This window comes from Helobdella robusta (genome assembly GCF_000326865.2).
Source record: "Helobdella robusta unplaced genomic scaffold HELROscaffold_32, whole genome shotgun sequence".
Taxonomy (NCBI): Eukaryota; Metazoa; Annelida; class Clitellata; order Rhynchobdellida; family Glossiphoniidae; genus Helobdella; species Helobdella robusta.
This window is the reverse complement of record NW_008704589.1, coordinates 2,038,288-2,065,707: the sequence shown is the minus strand read 5'-3', so window position 1 is coordinate 2,065,707 and position 27,420 is coordinate 2,038,288. Positions and strand designations below refer to the sequence as shown.

The following is a 27,420-nucleotide window of genomic DNA, read 5'->3' as shown; positions in this document are numbered from 1 at the left end:
ATCACCATCATCATTATTGTCAATATTTTATTGTCATCATTCACGTTGTCTCCATCATCATCATCATCATTTTTGTCATCATCATCTTTATTATTTTTATTTTCTTCATTTCCCTCGTCATCATTATGAAAGCATCATCTTCCTCATTGTCGTCGTCTTCATCTTCTTATTCATCCTCATCATCTTCGTCATCTTCATTTTTATCATCTTCACTATCATCTTCATTTTTACCATCATAATCTTTATCATCATCTTCATCCTTATCAACTTAATCTTCATTATTTTTAACATCATCATCTTCCTCGCCATCTTCTTTACCATCATTGTCTTCATTGTCATTATCATCACTATCTTCATCATTTTCACCATCATCAGCTTCACCATCATCTTCATCATCTTCTCCGTCGTCATCGTCTCTATCATCATCTTCATCATCTTCACCATTATTATCTATATCATCATCTTCGCCATCACCAGCATCATCTTCATCCTCATCTTCATCATCATCACTTTTGCCATCATCTTCATCTGTGCCATCATCATCTTCATCATCGTCATCATCATCTTCATCATCGTCATCTTCATCTTCATCATCATCACTTTTGCCATCATCTTCATCTGTGCCATCATCATCTTCATCATCGTCATCTTCATCATTTGTTGGCCGCTCTTGAGTGGCGCTGAGTCGCCTTGCATTTTCATATATGCTATGCATTCGTTCATTCAGTCAGTCAGTCAGGCAGGCAGTCAGTGTTGTGGCAGTTTCTGTGCAGTTGTCGGGAATTTCTTTGTGAAATTCATCATCTTCCGTTCGATTCTTTCTTTTGTATCGTTGCATATAATAAATTTTTTTAATCTAAATTATCAAATTAACCATTTATGAATAATTATTGTTAATTTAGTTATTATTACCAACATATTTAATGATTAATTTGTCATCTACATAACAAAAAGAAATTTAACAACACTAATTGTGAATATAAACAAGTCAAAGCGTAGCGCTTTAAAAAAAATTTTTCCAATGTTAATTTCTCATTAAGCAAAATTATATAGATAAAAAACCATTGGAATAGCACAGGCGCCTCGTGACTTTGAAATAAGCAAGAAAGAAAGAAAAAAAGTTTGTCTACATTTTTTGAAATATCTTCAAGTATTGCTGTGAAATTATAAATCAAAGGTGAAGAATAAATATATGAATAAAACAACCAACATATTATACAACGTATTACATACAATATTAACTGTTTTGTATTACGTATATTGTTATAGCAATGTTAATACAATTATGCGTTGTTTACAACAACGACGTATTCTATACAATATTAACTGTTTTGTATTACGTATATTGTTATAGCAATGTTAATACAATTATGCGTTGTTTACAACAACGACGTATTCTATACAATATTAACTGTTTTGTATTACGTATATTGTTATAGCAATGTTAATACAATTATGTGTTGTATACATTATCATACAAAATATTAACATTTGTATGTTATACTTCTACAAATGTTTATATCAAATGATTTTTTTTATGTGATAAGATGTGATGCAAGTAAAAGGATGGTAGATATTTGCCTTTGTTTTTAGCCGGCTGCATGGATGTTTGTGTGTTTGTGTGTGTGTGTGTGTGTTTATTTATGTGTGTGTGTGCTTGTGTGCGTCTGTAGTAACTATCATCTAATAGCATAATCTTGTTTGTAGTTGAGTGATTTATATTAACTGGCTTATTTGATATTATTATTTGCACTATTGTTGTTGTTGTTGTTGTAGTTGTTGCCATTGTTACTGTCGTTGTGATTATTTTTTTATATTTTTATTGTTATTCGTTTGTTCTTTTTTTAGAATCACTTTTTCAAATATATATATAACGAAATTTCTAGACATCGTTTGAGAATTTATTTGGAAACCAAATCTTAAACTAACATAAACGGCTGTCTTTTTTGGTTTAATTTTAAAGTTATTTAATAAAATTTCAAGCTGTAGTTAGTTATGTTTAATTACTATTAAACTAAAACTTGTTAATAATCAGGAAAACAACGACAAAAAATAACAAAATAATTGGATAACTGACGCTCTAGAAAGCGTTTCTATTTTCGAACCTAATAAATTTGATATTAAACCAAATCATAATTCCAAATTTTTTGTTTGACTTCATAAAAAGTTTTTTTTTACAGTTAATTATCTTCTGTACGTCATTATGATTTGCTGGAAAGGTAGGCCATTTTGTTCATATTAACGTTATAAAATTTTCATAAAATTTCGCAATTAATAAATCAAGAATAGAATTTTTTTTATAATATTGTTGCTAAGAACAAACAAGCAAACGAACAAACAAACAAACATAGCCTGAATACTAATTGGATTACTGAATTAACATTACGCACACGTTCATTTGGAAGAGTAAATTTTATAAAAAGAAAAAACAAAAAAGAAAAACACAAAAAAACAACCATCAATTCAAACAACAAGACCACGCGTCTATAAATTTTTTTTCACAATATTGGAAATAATTAAAATATCAAGAAACTCGTGCGTGTGTAGATTAAAAATTTACACGAATAACTCCAGGAAAGATGTTGATGTCTTGTTTACGAATTAGCGTGTGAATTTCGCCAGAGCTTTCTTCGTTCGTTTGTTCGTTTGTTTGTGGTTGGATGAACATGCAGATTACAAACATCGTTTGAAAACAATTCATTTGTTACCTATCTTCACCCATTATTGGATATTTTAAAAGTTTTTTTCCAAAAAAAAATTTTAGGAAAAATGTATTTATCCATCATTTCATTTAAACTTACTATTCAAACAAAATCAAATTAAATATAAAAGTTCGTTTTTCTAGATTCAATTTAGTAGGTTACAAATTATTCTTTCTCAGAAATTTGGCAGTTTGATACATTAATGCGGTTCGTTAAATGGAAACAGATGTCTGGAAGAACACGCCAAAAGTTATTTCCTTATGATACAGTTTATTCACACGCACAGATACAATCACAACACACACACACACACACACACACACACACACACACACATACACACACACATTCAATCCTACACATATACAGACACACATTCATTCTCACATAAACATACTCACGTACACACACTCACATACATATTTACTCAATTTTTATTCATGTGAGCTATTGTGTTTCGTGCTTTGATCAATGACTTTTTTTGTTATATTTCCTGAATTTTTTTATAGCGTGTTTTGTTTTACAGCCCACGGCCTTATATCATTTTTTGCTTCAGTGTAAGTTTTTTTTTTCAAATTTTAATTCGGTTGTTAATGGGTTGTATTTGTATTTTAAAGAAGTTGTTGCTCACGTGGTCTGTTGTCTATTCGCGTAACATGTTTTTTTAAGTTGTTGGTAATGTTTTTGTTAATGTTTTTGTTAGTGTTGTTGTTGTTAATGTTGTTGTTAGTGATGTTGTGACATCAATTCATATTCTCGCAGTAGCTATGATTTATATTTTTTTTGTTGAAATTGTACTGTAAATTTCGTATGTTTATCAATGGAGACTGCTTTTATAATAATATGGTTGTTGGATGATACTGTTATAGGATATATTGTAAATATTGACAGCTCAGCCAAAACATCCCTAGTTACACTCATAGCGAATTTATTTGATTCAAATTTTAAATATCTCAGTTTTTTTTTAGTTTTTTGGTTTTTGTTGTTGATGTTGTTTTTGCTGTTGTCGTTGTGGTTGTTGTTTTGTTGTTGTCATTGATATGGTACATGTAGTTGTCAATTCTAAATACAATTTATTGACCTGTTATTTGCTCCCATGTTCGCACCGCACAGATGAGTATGCCTGAAACGTTCCTTGCAAATATTTCAAGACTCTTTCGTGTTTGTGGCAATCGGTTGGTCACTTTTTTTTGAAAATTGACAATTTTTTCTTGTTTACTTCACACACACACCCAAAGAAACACAAAAAATACAATGTTTTACAAACTTTTCCAAACGTGTTACTAAGTTTTAACTGGGTAAAATCATTCAGGGTTAACCAGACAAACAAATCAAATTTTTAAGACAAAAAATATTATGACATAAACAAATATCCAATAAACAAACAAACAAAAAACACCAAAACAAAAAAACAAAAAAAACTCCAATTCCAAAAAACAGCAAGAGGAAGCCAGCAAATCATAGAAAGCCCTAATCCCTGTTGAATTATTTAAACGCGCTGGTCTATTTAAAATTTCTCACAAAAACATTTTACATTATTACATCTTGCATCCTAAATATTGTTTTTTTTAGGAATATATTTGAAAAAATTAAAAACATGAAAAGCATGCAGACATTGAATGACACATACGTGCACATGCGTACGTCAGTCTAAAATCTTCTTGAAAATTTTTTTTTAATTATATTGATAGGTGAATTTAAATTTAAACACCAACTTAGTGATTGGTGGAGATGGATTTAAGAATTTTTTTTCTTTTGTGAGATGATTATGTAGAAAAAAATTTGAATCCTCACAAAATTTCATTAAAACAACAACAACAACAACAAACAAAAACATAAACCATCAAACACTGAACACAGAATCTCGTAAATCGAAAAAAACAACAACCGAAAAATACCCCCAAACAACAAAACAATGAAAGTAAAAAAATAACCAAAAAATGAAGCAAAACTGACAAGTGAGCTACAACACAAAAACCATAATAAAGAAAAGCAACAAAAAAAGTCATAAAACAATAAACCAGTGACGTCACGACGAACTCACTCACACGCTCAAATACACACAAAGACACACAGAAAAAGAGAAAGAGAAAGAGAGAGAGAGAGAGAGAGAGAGAGAGAGTGAGAGAGAAAGGCACCACCACGCAGTCAGCCAGCAGCATGGTCGGCAAACCATGTTAGTCTGGGAGTAATTATTCGCAAATAAATTTCCTCTGAACTTCAACTGTACATATGTCCTAATCATTCCTAGAACGTGACGACATTCAAGATGGCGCTCAACAGGACAACGGTGACGTCAGTGTAAATATATGTGTATATATTATATATATATATATGTATGTATTATATATATATATATATATATATATATACATACGTATATATAAATATACATCTACTTACACACGCAATGTATATGTATGACAATGCCGTGAGTATGAATATATGTTTTTTGTATTTTTTCAATACAATGTGCGCGTGTACATACAAAGGTACATTAAAAAAATGTTTAAGAAGTATGGGTGAAAATAGTTGATCTGCCATCAGATACATCGACCTGTATGAGTAGGTAACTTGTAATTATAACTATAAAAGTATGTTTATATGTGTGTATGTGTGTGTCTGTGTGAGTATGCGATATACATATGCATGTGTAGTTATGCGTATCTTTAAAATATTTGCATGTAACAATTTTTCATCTAGCTAAAATTTATGAAGCGTTCATATAACTCTGATTTCGATTTAATGTAAAATAGAACTGAAAATTGAAATAAATAATTAATATAAATAAGAAAGTTAGAAGAAGACAATCAATTATTTTTGAAGATCGCAGATGTTTGCGAAAGTTTTTGTACGCTTAGTAGTGTTAACTTTTCATTTCCTTTGTAGTTAGGCTTGGCAGTCCAACAAATCATCTTTATTTACTTGAGTTATTTCCTCTTTCGCATTTGTTTTAATTAATTTTTTGTTGATAAAAAACATCTCTACCATGCTCATCTTTGATAAACATCACATAGAGACGATACAGTTGGTCCTTTCTTTTATTTACGATAATAATAATAAATCAAACTAATGTAATCTTGATATGAATGAATCACCAAAATGAATTTATGGTGTCGATTAAATACATATTAAAATATACTAACTTAAACACTAGAAAAACATTAAAAACTGATTCATTTAGCGCGTGTGTGTAGGTAGGTGTGATTAAAAGTTTGAAATTTTTTAGAAGATATAACCAGGAAAACAGAGTCATATGTACTTAAATTTATTAAAAACTTTTGTAAAAAAAATTTACAGTCTCAAATTTTTTTCCAACCATATTCACAAACAATAGTTTCATTTGAAATCCCCATAATTTAAATTTTAAATATTCTCAAATAATATTATATATTGTGAAAATAAGTTATAATTGACTTAGAAAAAAAAAATAAAATTAATTAATTTTCATTTGACCGTGCTGACCATGATGACCACGTAGCCATGTTGTCGCAGACTCGCTCCAATTTCCGTTTTGGTTTTCGTTCGTTTTGTGGCCATCCATCAAAATTAATCGTCTTGTCAGAATTGTGGCCTCAAAGCATGCTACGAAAAAAAAATACATGATGATCGTGATGATGGTGAAGATTATGATGAAGGTGACGCTGGTGATGATGATTGTGATGATGGTGATGATGATTGGGATGATGGTGATGACGATGAGAATAATGACGATGTTAATGAAGATGATCATGATTTTGGTACATAATCAAAACTGTTTTTTAAACATTTAATTACTACACATTCCTATAAATGAATAAACTTGGGAAGAAAATTATTTTTCAGTTATATAATGTACGATTCATATCTAGGGTATCTTGTGGTTCATGTACTTATATAAGTGTATATGTGCTAATGGGGTATTGGTATTGGTGCGGTATTTCTTTATATTCCTGAAGAGTTTTGTAAAAATTTTGACAGAGTAATTTTTAACATTGATGGATTGGAGTCTGTTAATTTGACTTGCATAAGCCCAATCTTTCTGTTTGTTTGTTTGCATCGGTGCTTGCTCTAGTACATAGTAACGCGTTTTCTTTTTTGTATCCTTGCGTGTTTTTGTTTGGTTTTTCTATATATGTTTACGTGTTTGTATTTTGTTTCTTCTGCATTTTCATGTGTATATTTGAAGTTTCGTAGTGATCACATACATGGGATGAAGATTTAATTAGAAGTAAATATTCAAAAACTGTTGGAAATGTCTATACGTTTTTAATCAAAATTGAAAAAAAAGATTTTACTTTAATTGTAAATTTATTTTTGCAATCGCTGGCGTACATTTTTGAAGTTTGTTAAATTTTTTTAGCTGTGTGTTGAAAAACTAATTATAAAGACGTTTGATGGAATTTTTAGGATAGTTTGGGAGTTTTTAATTACGAACTTTTATAACATTTTTATACAAGTTCTCAAATTTGTAATGATAATAATAAAAATTAATAATATTAAAAACATATAATCTTGTCCAAATAATAATTCTTTTTCATTTGAAATAGCGATGTATTATAATTATTTTTCATTCTTTGCAGATGTCCAGAGATCAGGTCTTAAATGATCTATATGCCATGGTGCCAGCCAATTAGGAACCAATAACTACCATTCTCACGCACGCACGCACGCACACACACACTCACGCACACACAAACGCACATACACAAACACACACACACAAAGATGTATAGTTATACTTATATTAGTATATAAATATTTATAAGCGTTTTAGTTTATTTAAATTGGTTTTTTAAATTTTTTTATTCACATAAATTATAAAATATTTGCTACATATTATTGTAAAATTGAATAATAATTAAGCTTATTTCTTTAATCAGTTAAACAAGAAGTAATATATAATAATAGGGGTACAATAAGTTTTAGCTCAGCTTAAATTTTTTTATTACATACACAAAAATTATTTTCACTGTTGCAACATCTGTCATCTACTGACACTTACTACGTCGTCATAGCTATCGTAACATCTTACAATGAAGACTCCAAACTCAAAATTTTCAACAGCAACCCAGTTCTTCTCACTAAACCTCACGACATCATCGCATATCGGCCCAACCACTATCGCCAATTTGGCCAAAATCCTCGTCAACATCATCATAATCATCGCACCTTTCATTCAGTCAGAAATCCTCCAAAACCAACTATCACCGTCTGTAATTGAGACTAAGAATGGAAAAATTAAAGGACTTCTCTTGACTCTAACCGACAAATCCTTGGGACAGGTTGAAGTTTACTACGGCATTCAATACGCTTCGCTGTCGGGCAGCCAGTTGCGATTCTTGCCACCAACAGTCTCGAATGTCAGGTGGGATAACATCAAACCTCATGTCTCGATTCAGCCAGTCTGTCCGCAGAATCTGCCAGACATCAAAACTTCAGATGAGACTGTCTCGAGAGAGAGGGCCGAACACTTAATGAGGTTGGTTTGTCGTTGGCTGGTTTTATCTGCTCTGTTTGTCGTCTAAAATGAAGAAATTTTGTCTAGTTTTTTAATTTACTTTTCTAATTTCATTCAATTAAAAATTATTCTACTCTGAATAAGTCATATAATAAATGATATAGAAAGACTTTAGTTAAATAACAAGTAGGTAGTGAGGTTCTGAAGATGTTATAAAGCCGATATTAAGGTTACAAAAGTTATGCAGTCGGTAGGTAAGCTTCATGTTATTTGATTACAATGTATACATTTTGTTATTTTTAGTTTTATTTCACTTAAAATATTTTCAATTACTATAAATAGCAGAAAAATACTTTAAAAAAATTTCGGGCAACTATTAAGAGGGCAATTATTAATTTTTCGGTAAATTTTGAAACATCATCCGCGTCAGATTAACTGAAAAAGTGTTTCATTATACATGTTGTCGAGAGAAAAACACAGATGCATAATTCAATAGCTCATTAGACATTAACTTTTCTTTCTGCAACCATGAAAAAAGACTTATATTTTTATATTATTTTCTAGTATTTTCTTTCATAAACACAAAATAGAATTCTGCCTCATTTGAAAAATCAAGCCGAAGACTGTCTATATCTCAATGTGTACGTGCCTGTTGGAGGTTAGAGAATTTTTTTCTTCCTTTCCCTGTTTTCCCACTTTTTGTGGTGTTCAGCACTACAATTTATACCGCTAGCATTTTATGTTTGGTTCTACTTTTAAATTATTTTTTTTTTCAGTTTTTTTTGTGAAGAATATCGTTATGGCTTGGTTGAAAAATAATTTTTGAATCATGTGCATTACTGAATACTCTTTCATTGAACGAAAACTGCGCCACGTTTTTATGATATATTGTTTTCAACATTTGCGAATTGTTTTGTCTTTGAATTTTTGTTTGGTATGATGTTTTGGTTTTGTTACTTCAATAGTTATTATTGAACGCCGAGACTGTGCAAGTTGCATGGAACTGCCCATTAACAATTTTACAACGCATTTTTTTATCATTCACCTGAAAATTTTTCAAAAACGCCATTGTTAAGAAAACAAAAATCGTCGTTAAAATCATAAATCAAAAACTTAAACCGACGAGAACAACTCATCAAAGAATATTTATGAGTAAACAAAGAAAAAATATTGAAAAATAGGCAGCGAGATGAGTATAAAAAAGAAAATTGATAGACACGAAACAGAAAAAAAAACAAGAAAGAAGTGAGAAAAACAGGAAACAACATCTATACAAAAATAAAAAATCATGTGCAACATTGTAGGAAAAATATGGGAAAATTGAGATTTACCAGGAAGGCTTATGCATATTTCAAGGAAACTATAAAAGCTAATAAAACTTAAGATGCGAATTTTCACGGGCAAGCTTACAAATTTTAAGAATATTTTCTGACAGTTATAGTTTTTAGCTATGAATTTATAATAACTAAAAAACTAATGAAATTCAAACATGAAAATTCTTTTAAAACTGTTTAAAAGATTTTCGGAATGTTGTTTTCCCTTTTTTCCTCTTCAGCGTTGTTGAACACTACTTGTAGTAGCATCAAATAAAAGGTAATTGCTTAAAACAGCAAACCTTGCAACACCATACAAACATACATGTTTGCACGAATACATACATGCTAGCAAGCATTCATACAAACTAATGGCGATACAAACAAATAACAAGATGACATACACACAAATAAGCACGCATAAGTAGAAAAAACATATTTGCATAGAGTGCCAGGCGGTTTTTGAATGACACGATCATAAATCATAACTCGGCGGATCGACATCTGCATTTTACCAGCACCTTTCTGCGCCCGTTATCAGAACTATGATTGTCGTCCATATCCTCATTTTATGGCGATCCCCATTATCGTCGTCGTATTCGTCTTCACCACTGTCATCATTGATGTCATGGTCATCCAGGTCATTAGCAGCATCATTATCATCAATATCATGATGACTTTTAATGACTTCTTCGAATTCGGAAATGCTGTGCAGTCAAAGTTCACTCGACATTCTCCTCTGCTCGATACACCACCTGCAAGAATAACACTGCTTGGTGGAAGTTTAAAACATACCGGTCCCGAAATCTGGGAGAAACTTCCTGTTGATATAAAGACTACAAATTCATTGCATCTGTTTAAAAACAAAATAAAGAAATATTTATTGAAAAAAAGTACAATTTTTATTTAATTGGAATCATGTAAATTGTACATTATGTTAATTTTGTCATGAATTATAAATTTACTTAGAAATTGTGTTAGAATGAACAATTTGTGAACGGCGGCCTGCGACACAAGAATTTTGTTTTCTTTTAGCTTTGGTCTCCTAATCATTACCTAATTATCATTAATTTGGATTGATTGAATAAAATTTGATTTGATTTGATTTGATCATCGTCGTCGTCGTCGTCTTCATCATCAGCCCTACTGTTACAAGCACCTCAGCTATATTAGAGCGATCTGCATGACAAATCTGTGGTGCAATTACAGCTGTTATCTTCTGCGCTGCAACGTATGTCTTCTTATTCTTCTTCTTTTTCTTCTTCATCATCATCGTCATCATCTCATTCCACATTATCATCATTATTACCATCATCGTCGCCACCATCATCGTCATCATCACTTTTTTTCATATTTAAATATTTTATTTGCTTTCACTGTTATGTAATAGTTATAAATTAATTTTTTCTCATTGCTGTTATAAAAAAAAGAAAATTGTTTATAAGATGTCATTCTTTTGATCACGCATAATGCCAACTTCCATCATTTTTCTCTGGTTGTATTGACATGGTTGACTCTGTATCGCTTCTGGTTAACTCATTCATCACGATGTCAACATTTTTTAAAATGCTCAAATATATTTTCTCCAGAGGGATGGTGTAGCGGTAAACTATGTGGATTAAAAACCACAAAACATGCAAACAAATTTTTTCACATACAAACTTTTCCCATAAACACATACACCACAAACAAATCATTTCATACACAAATGATAACAAACGCACGCACACACACACGCGCGCGCATATTTATATATACACACACATACACGCACACACACATTCCGCACACTCACGCACACTTATATACACACTCGTATACAAACACGTCAAGTAGTAGCATGCGTGTTTGCATGTGATAAATCGTTCAATTTAGTAGGAAGGCACATCACTAATACCAGCCCATCCCTGGCCTTCACGTCTCTTCTGACGTCATGGTCGCAGCGAAGATTAATAAATGCATACCTTACGTTTCTTAAATGCATGCGCGCATTTGCATGTGCGTGTGTGTGTATTTGTGTACGTGTTTTTATATATGTGTGTGTGTGTGCGTGTATCTTCGAGTGTGCGTGTATGTGTGAGGGGTGTGTTATAACTGAATTAGTGTCTCTGAAAAACGTGCTATGTTTTAATTTACTTCAGTTAATGCGATGTTATTTATAAAAGTTAACACGTCAAAATGGAAAAAAAATTCTTCAAAATTTTGTCCAAAACGTAGTGAGCAGATTTTTTCTCAAAAATGCTATCTTGACGCATGCGTTTCATGTGCTCTTTGACACGAGTATCCATACTTTTGCATTTCATACTGAAGCGTTTTTGTTAACGCTGAAAAATGAAGTACTGCAAGTGTCGTTAAATTATTATTTTTCCACAAAATTATTCTTTTCAGTATTTGCAGTAGTTTCGGATTGTATCTTTTCTTCATCTATGTTCGATTGATGATGACGCTTCGATGATGACGACGACATGACGACGACGACAACAACGACGATGATGACGCTGTGACGATGATGATGACGACGACGATGACATGAGACCTTAAAAAATTCCCATTCCTTTTTTTCGTAGCCTAATCTCCTCTAGCAAGTTTTTTTCATTATGGATATTTTCATTCCTGACAAATTTTGGAGTCATCTTTTAAAAATTATTTGACTCATTTCTGCTTTCTCCTTTTAAAAAAATTCACATTTTCGAAGAAATAAATTTTTCATGATGCCTTCGTACATACTAGTGAAATAGTTTAATTAATGTTAATGTAATTTAAAGTTGATTATTTATATGAGTGAATACAACAAGATGAACATGACTCTGATTTGTTATTTTATTAGCATTATTATCAATGAATTTCGGCTTTTGTCCTTGCAATTTTTGAACACATTTTTTGAATATCTTCTAACACCAACTGCAAATTATTTTCCAGCCAGCCCTTATAAAATTGAAAACATTTGAAACATGAATAATACTATTATTTTAATGTCATTTTAATGAAAAATTTCATAGCATTCTAGCAAACAAGACAACGAAAAAATAAAAATTTTATTTTGTTAGGACTGTTACAAACAGGGCTGTAACTGTTAGTTACTGTTAAAACACGAATATAACGAAGGTGCACAGCACATACTAAAAAATACTGATTTATTTGTAAGTTCATTCATCGTCATCGAAATTATCTGAGATGCATACTTCAGATTTTGTAAAATATCATCTGAAAAAACACATTTAGGCCTACTTACAATCAAATCACTTGTGTTAGTTGATTGCGGTTGAAAGCGACATAATTGCATTTAAATTTGCACTTAGGCAAATGAATCCGCCCTTCTAAGACTGGAGGAACAAATAGTGGATGTACATTTAGCAGATGAGGAGGGTTCTCGTTTAACACGTTTGTCTTCCGCGGCATGATGGATGTCTTCTTACGTGGGTCTTTACGTTTTGAAATGAGGTTTTTTTGTTCTTTTTACGCTATACTGATTGTTTTTCAGTTGCGCGTGTTTGAAACTCTTCATGTGCGTGATGTGAGGCTTGTATCTATGGTTATTTGTTTTTATGTCAGACTAAAATTGGTTTATAAAAGAAATTTGTTATATTTTTATTTCTCGTACTAACGTTTTTGGCAGTTTTAAAAATTAAAATTACTGGTAAATAAATTAAACAGCACACATCGACGAACACGATTGATATTGGCGTTGTAATTTTTTTGCAAAAGATATGCAGAATCCCAAACAACAAACAAATTTTAATTAGACAACAAAACAAAAACATTAACAACGACAGCAAAAAATAAATTCCGAACATAAAATGTAAAATAAAAAAAAACCAAGAAAAGGAGAAGGGCAGAAGAGAAATCAGAACAACGACACTATTCCATTTGCAATTGCATTTACAAGATGCACAAGGGCATTCATACTTTTTTAAAGGTTTTTTATCCTTTTGTCCCAACTCCCTTGTCTGAGAAACTTTCATTTGCGTTGAAAAACTTGAGAGGAGGTGTGCGCGATTAAATGCACACACGCACACATCTCAAAACTCAATTACTGGACGGGCACAGGACAAAACCAGCACAGAACACCTCATCACATACACACGCACACGTTTAGAACAACAACCTTCGCTGCGCAAAACACACATACGCACACACTCATGCCTTTAAATAAACATTTTAAAACCAGAAACCAACATACACACGACGCGTTCAGTTCAATCAGATTTTACATCAGAGTTTAATTTTGAAAAGCTTCTCTTCAAATCTACAGAGCTGAACTCCAATTAAATGATGACTCGATTTCGAAATTGTGATTCGGCTTTCTGGATACATGTTTGATAAAATGTTTTACATGAAAAACTGAAAATTAAAAATCTTTTTGTTGAAGTTGAAAAATTCAAATTTAAATTGAACTGGTTTTAAACTAGACTTAATTAAATGAATAATAAAGTTACTAAAAAAATTTTAAAACAAGTAGTCAAAAATACGCAGGCATGCAGGCATTTTAATTTAAATTTGTAACTACAGTTACATATGTGACGTTATGACGAGCATGAAAGTTCAACCTTAGTTTCGAAATAGGCCATCTAATTCTCTTTTCATCTACAATTGTTTCAATTTTAGAAATAGTTTCATTTTTAATGACATTTTAACAAATAATTCAATAAAAATTAGTTACGCAAAAACTCGGCAATTATAATAATGCAGAAACAAAAGGAAATAGTTCAAACAATGACATATATCCAACGATCTATTAAAAAATCAATTTGTAGCATGGCGGGAGGGGGAGCTAGTTGCAGTCACGAACGAACAATAACGTCTCAAAAATACCTTCTAATGAATGCAGATAAAGTGAAAGCACTGCTTACATGTGCCTAGCAACCATGACAAATAAACACAGTTCACGCACACGCACACGTGCACACACCACGAAGCGCGGATGCCCGCCCATTCACGTACGCATAAACACGTTCACCTACACACTCACTCACACTCGTTTACAACAATACATACCACACAATCAGAAAACAACTACATCAAACAATATTTGTCAGATAAATCTTAAGAACAAACACACTACAATTTTTGAGATGATAATTCTTTGTGAAAACACAAAAAAAATCGATCATATATACATCTACAAAAAAGTTCCAAAATCACGCACACGTTTGCGAACACAAAATCTGACTTTTTTGTAATGTCTTCAAATGTAAATGAACACACATACAAAAAAGTAAAACTCTAACATGCCCAAAACGCACACGAACGTGATAAAATATACATCAGATACAAACTCAGGACTCAAACTCACACAGAGACGAGCACATACAAACACACCGATGCAAACACACCGACAGTGCAACGTAATGAGAATCTCTGAGTAGGAATAGACTCGAAAATCCCAAATAATTCCTTCGTTAATCCATTCTTTTTATTACCTCCAGCTCGATATCTACGCACTTAGACCTCATTGCTTCTGTGTATGTGTGTTTATGTGTAGGTGTGTGTATGTCTATGTATGTCTGTAGAGGCTTGCGTGTTTTACTAGACGAACGCGTAGATACGCGCGTCTGCTGACAATCATACGCACAAACCTGCGTTTAATGTATTTGATTAATAAAAAATGATAACTTTTAATCTTTTCGAGATTTAAAAAAACTTCTTAACGTATAAAAAAATAGAAAAATACGTGCAACATGATGAAATCGCCAGTGCAGTCGGGTAATATATTATCATTATGACGTAGTTATCTGCTTTCTAATTAATTCATTAGACTAAAGTTTGATCCGTTGTTGTGTCAGTTAATTTAGAAATAAATTCTTCTTAAAAAAAATTAAGTCTCTTAATTGAAAAAAAACAGAATGAAAAGAAAAAAATAAAAATTCAGAAAAATAAATTATATTATAGAAGGAAAATTTCATGAAAATGCTTTCTATAAATATTATTTCAGTCATTCAAAAATTTAAAAATTTGCATAGCAGGTGTGTGGTCAGTGAGGCTGTGATCAGTATTAAGGTCACTATTTTGGATTTAAAAATACTTTTTGGAACATTTTTTTGTATGTCGTACATTTATGTCTGCCATTCATTCATTCACTTCATTTGAAACAACAATAATCGATTTAATTATATATTTTAAAAATTCATTCACATCTGTATCGTCAGCGTCGTCATCATCATTCGAATGTTTCTTCATTATCGCCATTATCATTGTAACTGTTATCATTGATATCACAAATAAAACGCTCGTCACATTCATCACAATTAATATTATCAGTTTCTCTGGTTTAGAAGCTTTTAGGATTAATCTCTAATGCTGTCATTCTCTGTTTTTGTTCACTCATTCTTCCCAATGTTTAGGATCGCCATTGAATTTACAATCATAAACATCATCATCATCATCATCATCACAATCATCATCAGCATCATCATCATGACAAAGTTCATCATCATCATAGTCGTCATCATCATCATTATAGTCATCTTCATCATCATCATTATAGTCATCTTCATCATCATCATTATAGTCATCTTCATCATCATCATTATAGTCATCTTCATCATCATCATCATCTTCGTCATCGTCATCATCGCTAACTCTATCTTCATCTTCATCATCACCATACCATCATCATTATAACAACGTTCATCATCATCACTTGCAAATATCGACGTATCGACTTTATAATGACGTCATCAGGCTAACTTTTTATTACCTCATCATCGCCACCAGCCAAGCAGGGCCCCACCCTCTCTTTCTTAGCTCTCTCTTTCTCTCTTTCTTTTTCTCGTTTTCATCATTTTTTTCATTCTTCCAACTTTATTTTCATCATTTTCGTTTTTTGTATTATTTCCGTTTTTCTCAATTTTTTCTCAATTTTTCGTTTTCTCCATTCTTCATTTTCAAATTTGTTTTATAATAATTCACACACTCTCCTTTTAACCTCTCTTTTTTTTACGTTTTTTCTCTTTTTCTCTCTTTCTCTTTCTTTTCTCAACGCCCGTCCAGCCATTGTCGTCGCATTATCACGCGACCTTACAGCACTTCCGGTACGCTTGCCGCATGATGGAGGTCAAGATATTTAAAATTTTATGCGCCAAGCTTTTTGTTTTCATTTCATTCGTTGCTGTTGCTGGGTTGTTGTTGATGTTGTTGTTGATAGTTTTGCAGTTGTTGACGTTGTTGCTGTTGTTGATGATGCTGTTGCTACTGCTATCACAAATGTTCTCAGTGTTGTTGTTGGTGTGATTATGAATTAAACATGAGGTTGTTGTAGTCATCATCATTAGTCATCATCTTCATCACCACCTTATTTACAAATTATTACTACAAACCAAATATTGAATCAGTACATCTTAAACAAAATGTTATTGCACATTTTCTGAGAACTCCTGACAAAAAATCTTCAAAGCTAAAGACAGAAGAACAAACATTCCAGGTAGTACGACCGACAGAAAAACAAAGTCTTCATAAATAACTCGGAAAGGAAATTTGACGAAAAATAAAACTAAAAAATTAAAAGCAAACAAATACATAAAAACATTCAAACCAAACATATTTAATTGCCCACCACAAAACCAAACACACGCACACGCGCACACACATGCACACGCACACACACATGCACACATATATTCAGACATGAACAAACATCTTAAGCGGATATCCTATCAATGTTATGCGACCGGCAATCAATCAAGTCATTCTCTTCCACAGCTCATTCATTGTGCAGCGAGGGATGATGATATAACAACATGCATAACAAGTAGAATCTCATGTTTAGGCATGTTTATGCCAACCAACCAATCAGCCAATCGGCCAACCAGCCAAACAACCAGCCAACCAACCAGCCAACCAACCAACCAACCAACCAACTAACCAACCAACCAACCATCCAACCAATCAACCAACCAACCAACCAACTAATCAATCAATCAATCAATCAATCAATCAATCAATCAATCAATCAATCAAACAATCAATCAATCAATCAATCAATCAATCAATCAATCAATCAATCAATCAATCAATCAATCAATCAATCAATCAATCAATCAATCAATCAATCAATCAATCAATCAATCAATCAATCAATCAATCAATCAATTGACTAACCAATCAAAAGTCAGCATGCAATCATCGACCTCGTCAAATTAAAAATTCATTCAAACGCATTCTAGCAGGTGTTCGCACCGACCTTTGGCTTGACATGTTGACTGTATGACATTAAAAATTTAATTCCCATATAAAAAAGTTACTTCAAAGAAATCTGAAATAGGTATGTTTGTTTTACAAAATAAAATGTGTTTTGATACACACAAACACATACACGTACATACACCAACACACACATACATACACACATACAAATTTAAATCAAATAATTATATAATTACATTTCTACCAAGTGAGCAATTTAATTTAATGACTCTTTCATAGAAACTCTTATACAGGTGTACTTTCAAATGTGTATGTATGTGCGTTTTAATATAAATATGTGTGTGTGTGTGTGTGTGTATGTGTGTATGCGTGTGTACTTGTGAATATGTATGTAGTATAGTTAAAACTTTCTATGTATTGAATACTGTATACGGCCTTGTGTTTGTGTGGTAATAAATGTGCTTGAGATTTTTCTCTTCCTCTCTCCCTCTTTCTCTCTCTCTCTCTCTCTCACACACACACACACACAATTCACTGTATTTTCTGCTTGTTCAATATTTTTTCAATCATTAACATTTTTAAATTTTCAGATATCACACACACGTACTTATGCACAAACACACGTACACACATAATCAAACAAACAAATACACAAACAAAATTGCACACACACACAAACATGCGCACATACACACACACACGCGTACATAACTACACACATCTTTACAATTGATCGAACATTTCAGTTATCTTTATATTTCTTCATTTATGTTTATGCCCGCTGAAATAAAATTCCCAACTCACTATAACGTAGTTTGGCTTGTGTGTGCGTGTATATGTGCGTGTGTGATTAAATTGTGTGCGCGCGCGTGTGTGTGTGAGCGTGTTTAAACTTCAACACGTTTATAATACTTGTGAAAGTGGTATATATGTGTTAGCGTTCGTTTAAATTGTTGATTAAATGGATTCGGTTTTGTGTATGTATGTCTGTGTATGTCTGTATATATGCTATTAATAGTTAATGTTTGTGAATGTGCTGATGCGATTGTTTGAAGAAATTCAAACATTTCCAACTTTGAATTCATCATTATTTCTCTCTAGTTAATTTTTTTCACGATTAATTTTTGTTTAAGGGAATAAATTTTTCTCAATAGGAATCTTTCAAATGTAATGCTTCCTCGCCTCCTCGCTCACCGCAATAAATTTCTCACCATGTACGCATTATATATACGCATTATGTATACGCATTATGTATGCGCATTATGTATACGCATTATGTATACGCATTATGTATGTATGTATATACGCGTATATCTTTTTATAGGTGTCGACGTACTTCGAGATTGATGCAAAGATTTATATTTTATGTCTTGGTATGTTCATGCTACGTGTGTGAATGTATGGTGTGTGTGTGAATTTATGGTGTGTGTGTGAATGTATGGTGTGTGTGTGAATGTATGGTGTGTGTGTGAATGTGTGTTGTGTGTGTGTGGTGTGCGTGTGTGCTGTGCGCTAGACGGCTGTTATGGTAGCTGAATTAGCAAAAGTGCAGCCGTTTCTAACACCAAGACGGGAGGTCGCCAGGATCAAATGCAAGAAAAATCTCGAATTTTTTTGCACTTGAGTCATTCGCCAACTTTTCATGTTTTGTTTCTAGTTTAAAAGCTTTTTTGAAGGCAATTCAAACGAAACGGTGTAAACATTTTCAATACAATGTGTCATGGATTATTAATTCCATCTAGAAAGTGTAGTTTAAATAAATAAAAAAAATCATTTAACGACTTAGTAGGAAAAAAAGATTAAGCAAAATAAAATTATACAAATTCATTTTTTTAAATGTCCTATTCATGTGTGAGTGTTTTTTTTTGTCACAACATACAATTCTACACTACATACAAATGTGCGAGTGTGTGAGAATTTATAAGGCGTTCTTGGGAGTGTGAAAAAACGCACAGCTCATTAAATTACACCGTAAGTAAAAAATTCACAAGAAAGTCAGATGGAAAAAATCCTTTTCATCTTACCGAGACTTTTAGTCCCACCTGAACACTTGTAGACACACCCCGCTGGGGTTTTTAATGCATATTGCATTAGGCGGGAGCTTGAGGTTAAATTTTACAATTTAACAATTAATGCGTGCTCTCACTAACGTGACGCACGTGTGTGTGTGTGTCGGTCTGTGTGTTTTGTGTGTGTATGTGTCGGTCTGTGTGTTTTGTGTGTGTGTCTGTGTGCCTGTGTGTCAGTACGTAATTGTAAATGTCAAGGATAAAGCTTTATGCTTAAATAAAGCAACGCCAAAAATTTTGTGTCTGGTTTTGATTCTGTAGGATAAAAAAAGTTTGATATCAGATGAAATAATAATTACGATTCATATTTCGATGGAGGAATACACTGAAACGCAGAGCAAGCCATATCGTATAACATGGTCGTGACGCAAAAAATTTTCATAGATCGTGTAATCAGATAAAAACTTTTTTTAATTTTTTACTTTCGATTTTATTGAAAATAATAATTACATCATAATTATTTTTTTTGTAGTTAGTTGTCACCATCAAAATAATTATGCTCAAATTTTTTAAAGTATAATTTTCGACTCACAGTGATTGTCAAAATTTCTGCGTCAAAACTCATTTAATTCAATTTATCGCATGCAAGAGAACGTGATGATAAATTTCGCGAAAACTTAAAAACAGTAATGAAGTTAGGAACAACAACAACAACAACAACAACAACATTAATAACAACATTAATAATTGTCAAACATCATCGATTTTAACATCACCATTAACATCCACATCATCGTCGTAATCATCGTCATCATCATCATCATCATTATCGTCGTCGTCATCATCATCGTCCTTATCATCGTAACCATCGTCATCATCATCATCGTCGTCATCATCATCATCAGAAGTAACTCAATTACTAGCTCGCATGCCAGAGATTGCAAGATTGAACTGATTGAAGTTTATTCCTTATCAATATATGTTCCATTCCTACATGTTATATTTCAGATTGCTCATGCTGTTATTATTATTATTATTGTTGTTGTTAATGTTATTGTGATTATTATTTTTATTGTTGTTATTATTTAGTGTATTTTGTTGTTAATGTAATTTCCAATATCATTGATGTTACTGTTTGTTGTCGTTGTTCATATTCTCCAATGTTTTAAATCTTGTTGTTTATTATGTTCCATTGTTTATTATTATGGATGTTGTTTTATCGTTCCTTTATCTTATTTGTTATCGTTATAAAGTTTTAAATGTCAAACTTTTTTTCATATACAATAGAAACACATGAAAATTTGGGTAAATATTTTTGGCTGTTTAAATTGGCCTCTTCACATTTTGTCAAAAATTTTAAATTCAAAAATCTTAGCCCGATAACATTAGTGAATTTACATTTGCACACAAATGTTTATCATGAAATTATGAAAAAAAATTAATTTCTATGTCAGTTCTTTTAACATCTGGAGTAGAATGCATTTTAAAACAATGCAATTTTTTGCTGGTCATTGATCCAATTTGCCGATCACTTTTTAGTATTGCTTTGTTTAAAGTAAAAATAATTGTAATGAAAATTGTATGGTAATTAAAATTGACATTCATAGAAAAATATTTTCCAACGTTAATTAATGATCACATGTTCTCTAGTTTGAAGAAAATTGTAAATTACTAGAAATACTTCAAGCCTTACTAACACTAGTAGTATTTAAACTTGCTCTAGTGTTACCATTTCTCTTTCGTCTATTGTTAACTCGTCACGTATATTCGTGTTTTCAAACAACAAAACGCTCGCAATTTGAAACTTTTTTTTAATGAAGTTTGTTGTTGTATTTTGTTGTTGTATTGTTGTATTGTGTTGTTTCACTTTGTGATATTTTCTATTTTTATGAAGGTTTTTTTTAAAGTATTTTTGTTACTATGATGGTTAAATAAGATTGTTTGTCAGGCTGTTGTTTGTCAGCTTGAAATGGAGGATGGCGTTAGTGTCATTAATTGTTATTTTTCTTCCAGTTTTGTTTGTTTTTGCTCATTTTGTTTTGCAATTTTTTGCTAATTTTGTTTTTTTTTTCATCAGTAATTTTTGTTTGATGTTGTTATTGTTAACAGGTAAGGAAGATATGCTGATATCACTGATATCACAATTGAAAAATTCTAGATAAATTTCATTCATTGGTCGTTTTAATGGTTAAATTCTTCCATATTCATCTATTTGATGCTCCAGAGCAGCAGATAATGCTGTTGAATAAATTTGTTCATTTGATATCTTGTAAAATTGTGAGTTTATTTTTAATAATTAATAATCAAATAATAATAATAAATATTAGTGATAATAATATTATTATCATTTATATAGCACCTGTATTATGTTGTAGATGCTAATTTAGGTTAATAGGTATAAGTTAATATAGGTTGTAATGTATATAGATATGTGTTAAAGTAGTTATGTAATTATAATGGTGAAGAGCGAGCAATACAATACCTGCTTAAGTATGGATGGTGCTTAAAACGTTGAAACTGATAATGTTATTAAACACTGTTGATAAGTTAGGTATTAAAAACAACATTTACAACTATTTATAAAAACAAATCTATACTAAACAGTAAATAAAACTATCGAAGAAAATTGTATTTGATAATTTAAAAAATTTTTAATTGAAATTTGTTATTTGAATAAAAAAAATAATCTTTACATACAGGCAGAATCTTTCGGTTGTATGTCTTGAAAAATTTAGCCTTTCTAGTGCAGATTTCATTTGGTATAAAATATTTATGGCAGGTGATTTAATAACAACAGAGGAACATTAAACTATGTATATAAGAAATGATGAATAAAAAATAGAATTAATAATAACAACAACAATAGCATCCCAAATTCAATGATGAAGAATAACAAGAATAATAAGATGATAAATAAGAATAGTAGAAAAAACAATAATTGTATTAAAATCTTAATGTTTTATTATTTAAATAATAAATATTTATCCAAAAATGCTATTTTCAGTAAAGTTTCTTATTAACAGTTAAAATTGTAACATACGATAAAAAACATTGTTAGTAATTTTTCAGCTTTAGCGCTTCGTGTACTTGCATTGCATTATACTGGGAGTTGTAAAAACTTAGAAATGGGAATGTCTGACTGGTTTTTCCGGGTAATAAAATCCTGATTACTTATAGTAATGGAATTATAAAACATTATGAAGATAGTAATATGAAATGCTAATAGTATTATTGCTGCAGTAACGTGATGCCATTGCGGTCGAATTCGCGTTTGTTCGTTTGTTTGTTTGTTCATTTTAAGAATTTTATTGTTGGTTTTATTGTTGTCGGTCCTGTCTTCTTTGCTGCATGTGCATGTTGATTGTGCATGTTAATTGTGTGTGTGTGTATGTGTGTGTGTGTGGTGTGTTGATTTTCTGTGTGGTGTAATGATGTAGTTTTTGTTGTTGTTTCTAGTTTTATTGTTGATTAAGGTCGTTGGGACCGTTTTGTAGTTGTTGTCGTTGTAGTTTTTTGGGATGTAAAATTTGTTTCACGAATTTTCAAATTTGTTTGGCTATAAATCAGCAGACCCAGTTAAATGATATGTTAAAGTCATTTTGTGTTGACATTGAAAACTTGAAAATTAAGTTTAATAATTTTGAAAATGTAATTAAAATTAATAACGATAACAACAACGTTGAAATTGAAAATCTGAAATTTAAGTTCAATAGTTTTGTAAATGTTAATAAGGCTAATTTGACTAATTTAACTTCTACTAGTCGACCTACTAATATGCCTTTAAATGCTAATAATATTAAAGTTAACACTAATATGTCTTTAAATGCTAAAAATAATAAAGTTAGTAATACTGTTAACCAGTCAAAAATTTCAACAAATACTACTCCTGTGACTCAATGTTGGGGTGACCGTCATGATTCGTCTGCTGTGGATTCCCATTGTGAGTCTCATGATGAGGCTGGTGATGGCTTTAAAATGGTTACAAATAAAAAGCAGAGAAAGTCACCTAAGTCCAATCATGTCAGCCAATTGCCCAATACCAATAGCGGTTCCAAAACTTTGTCAAAGAAAATTTTCGGTACAGGACTTGATTGTCCATTCAAGGCTTCAAAAGTTATCGTTAAAAAAACTACATATTACGTAGGCAACGTCGGCCCCTGTGGTAAAAATGTAATGGAAGATCATTTAAAGTCAAAAAATATCGCTATCACCAGCTGTTTCCCGATTTTACGTAAAAAAAAATTCTGATGATCCTCCTATCGATGTTAACACCGAATCAACTGCGTTTAAAATAGTTTAGCCGTTAGATCATTTACCTAAGTTGTTGAACCCAGATATCTGGCCTCAATATGCTTTTTTCCGTGAGTGGGACTACTCAAAGATAGGCTCAGCCCAGTTATCCTCGCAGAACGCTAAAACTACTGACCATGGCGGAATCAAGTAACTGTTTCAATGACCCTCCGGGAACCAACTCATTTTTTCATAATGATAATCATTGCCAATTTGATAGTGTCGATCCGGATGTTAATATTTTTTCTAATATTTCCTTTGAATGTTCTCCTTTATTGCCTGGTAATATTAATTTTTTTATTGATTTATTTAACTTCAGTATTTTTCATGTTAATTGTCGTAGTCTTCTAAATAAAATAACTGAATTAAGTATTTTGATTGACTTATGTGGTGGTAGGTTTGATTTGGTGGCTGTCACTGAGACCTGGTTGAGTGATGCTACCTCTGCTTTGATAAATTTATCTGGTTTTAAATTTGTATGCGTGAATCGTATTTGCAATATTGGTGGTGGTGTTGGTTTATTTGTTAGAGATGGCTTAAAGTATGTGGTACGAGATGATTTGTATTTTTATTTTACTTCTTTTGAGTATTTAATTGTGGAGATTTTTATAAGTATAAATATTAATTACTTGATTATCGTTTTATATCGCCCACCTGGTGTTGACACTTCTGTATTTTTTAATGATTTAACCACTCTATTTCTTAAATTTAACTCAACGTCGTTTACTAATGTTTATATCACTGGAGATTTTAACATTAACTTATTATCTGATGATTACAAACATTCTTCTACTCAGTTTATTAATCTTTTACATTCTTTTTAGTTATTATTCCTTAATATCAGCGGCCACTCGTGTTACTGCCACTAGTAAGTCTTTAATTGATAACATATTCACGAATAATATTTCTAATCATAAGTCTGGTATTATTTTGTCATCTTTCTCAGATCACTTCCCAATTTTTACTTCATTCTTAACTCATGGTTTAACTATACCCGAACGTTCAATTACTTCTTTCAATTACTCTGCTTATAATATTTCTAAACTAAACATGTATCTTTTGAACTATGATTGGTCTTGTATCTTGAACTGTTATAATACTGATTTAGCTTTTAATTCATTTTTAGACATTGTTAAAAATGCAATCATTACAAATTGTAAATCTTTCCGTAAGAAATCCCTTAAGAGGAAGCCGTGAATTACTAAGGGTTTGATTATTTCATCTGCTAATAAAAATAAATTATATAAAAATTTTTTGCTTTCCAACTCTTTATTAGATAAATTAACATATATTAAATATAAGAAAATTTTTTCTAAATTATGTAAACTGTCTGAAAACCTTTATTATAATTATCAGTTTTTAAATTGTAAATCTAACAGTGGACATACTTGGAAGTTATTGAAATCTTGCTTAGGTCTTAATAATATATCACCATCTTTTAATATAATGATTGATAACCATTTTATTATGGATGATGTTTTATTGTGTAATTATTTCAACAATTATTTTTCGTCATTAAACAATGTTAATAATTCATCTGACTGTAATTTTGATTTTAAAAGGTTTATGGGTAATCATGTTTCTGATTCATTTGTTTTGTTTGAATGTCTCTCGTTTGAAATTATTGATGTTGTTAACAATTTTAAATGCACTCAGAGTTGTGGTGATGATCTTATTTCAAATTTCTTACTAAAAAATATCATTCATAGTATTATGTCACCTTTGCTACATCTAATTAATCTATCTTTTAAATGTGGTCTTTTTCCCAATTGTCTTAAGATTTCTAAAATCTTACCATTATTTAAATCCGGGGTTCGCCATTCTATTAATAACTACCGTCCTATTACTATTCTTTCCAGTATATCTAAACTAATTGAAAAGATAATCTTAAATCGCTTTAATAAATTCCTCAATTCTCGTAATGTAATTTCTTTGAATCAATATGGCTTTCACGACAAATTATCAACTGAATTTGCAGTTGTCGATGTTATTAATTATATATCCCTAGCTTTAGAATCCAAGAAATACTCTATAGGTGTTTTCATTGATCTCTGTAAGGCATTTGATTCCTTGGATCATAATATTCTAATGTACAAATTATATTCTTATGGTATTCGTGGTTTGGCTTATAATTGGTTTTCTTCTTACTTATCTAACCGCTTTCAATATGTCTCTATTAATAATTCTAAATCTCAATTGTCTCCTATTAAATCTGGCGTTCCTCAAGGTTCTATTCTAGGTCCTTTGCTTTTCAATTTATATATCAATGATTTTATTAATTCATCAAATATTTTAAAGTTTGTTTTGTTTGCCGATGATACTACCATCCTTTACTCTCATCATGATATCAATATTTTAGTTAATGTTATTAACGATGAATTGAAATTCGTGTATGAGTGGGTTGTTTCTAATAATTTGCGCATTAATTTAGACAAAACGTGTTTTATTTTATTTGGCGCTAAGATTAGGACTGACATTGTTTTTCCTGTTATAACTTTAAATAACGGTGCTGTCAAAAGAGTCCCTTCAGTTAAATTTTTAGGTGTCTTTATTTCATCCAATTTGTCATGGTTGACTCATATCAGACACATTTCAAGCAAGTTAACTAAAAATTTGGGCCTAATTAATCGTCTGAGTACTAAATTTCCTAGGTTTATCTTATTCACATTATACAACTCTCTCGTATTACCATATATTATTTATTGTATTTCTGTTTGGTGTTCAGCTCCTAAATCAAATCTTCATATTTTAACATTATCTCAGAATTTTTTTCTACGTATTTTATTTAATGTACGTAAATTTGACCATATTACTTCTTTTTACAGTCTAGAAAATATTTATAATATAAAGCAATTATATATATGTTATTTATTACTTTTATTTTTTAAAATTTATAGGTTGAACTATTGTAAATCGCTTTTCAATGTACTTGTTTCATTTAAAAATACTAGATGTGATCGTTTCCGTAAAAATCTAGATTTTTACCTTTCCACGCCTAGGTCGAACTTTTTTCTTTATTCAGCTTTATCATTTTCAATGCGTCTTTGGGATACGTTACCTGAAAGTGTGAAAAACTCACCTTCCTATAGCATATTCAAAGCATCAATTTATAGACTCATTTTGTCAGGTCATTTTAATAACCATTGAAACCATTTCCCCTGTCTGGTTGCCTATTAATATTTTCTGTTTTATTTTGGAATTTGTTTGCTTTTTTATTATTTATCAGTCCTTATATTTTGTTTGATTTATGTTTTCATCGCACATATTTTAGTTAAGGTGGTCTGCACATACAAATATGTATCTTGATCTCCTGTGCTTTCGGCCAAATAAATTATTTTTCAATTCAATTCAATTCGAATATGTGTGGTCTTCTATGTCGGCTGATTTGATTGAGCTAGTTTTGAACTGCTTTCAATATATCTTAAATTGATGTCGTTGTTTGTGGTTATTTATATAAAGATCAATTTATGAATGAACATGATTAATACGGCCAAAATATTTTGCAAGACACGAGTATTTTTTTT

The 27,420-nt window shown here is 31.1% G+C and overlaps 3 protein-coding genes across 3 annotated transcripts; 2 read left to right on the top strand and 1 right to left on the bottom strand.

Annotated features, from left to right (window-relative positions):
* Nucleotides 1-268: 268 nt before the first annotated feature.
* Nucleotides 269-715, bottom strand: HELRODRAFT_175207 (hypothetical protein; the record flags this gene model as incomplete). Its single annotated transcript, XM_009022643.1, has 1 exon — nt 269-715. The coding sequence occupies one exon, from the start codon at nt 713-715 to the stop codon at nt 269-271; it is 447 nt and encodes a 148-aa protein (XP_009020891.1).
* Nucleotides 716-7,897: 7,182 nt separating this feature from the next.
* HELRODRAFT_127427 (hypothetical protein) lies at nt 7,898-8,802 on the top strand (the record flags this gene model as incomplete). Its single annotated transcript, XM_009022642.1, has 2 exons — nt 7,898-8,163; nt 8,733-8,802. Coding segments are annotated over 2 exons (336 nt in total), but the record flags the coding sequence as incomplete, so codon positions are not given.
* A 14,617-nt stretch (nt 8,803-23,419) lies between these two features.
* Nucleotides 23,420-25,093, top strand: HELRODRAFT_175205 (hypothetical protein; the record flags this gene model as incomplete). The annotated part of the gene is made up of 5 exons (XM_009022641.1): nt 23,420-23,776; nt 23,907-24,046; nt 24,294-24,437; nt 24,694-24,764; nt 25,023-25,093. The coding sequence occupies 5 exons, from the start codon at nt 23,420-23,422 to the stop codon at nt 25,091-25,093; spliced, it is 783 nt and encodes a 260-aa protein (XP_009020889.1).
* Between the last annotated feature and the right edge of the window lie 2,327 nt (nt 25,094-27,420).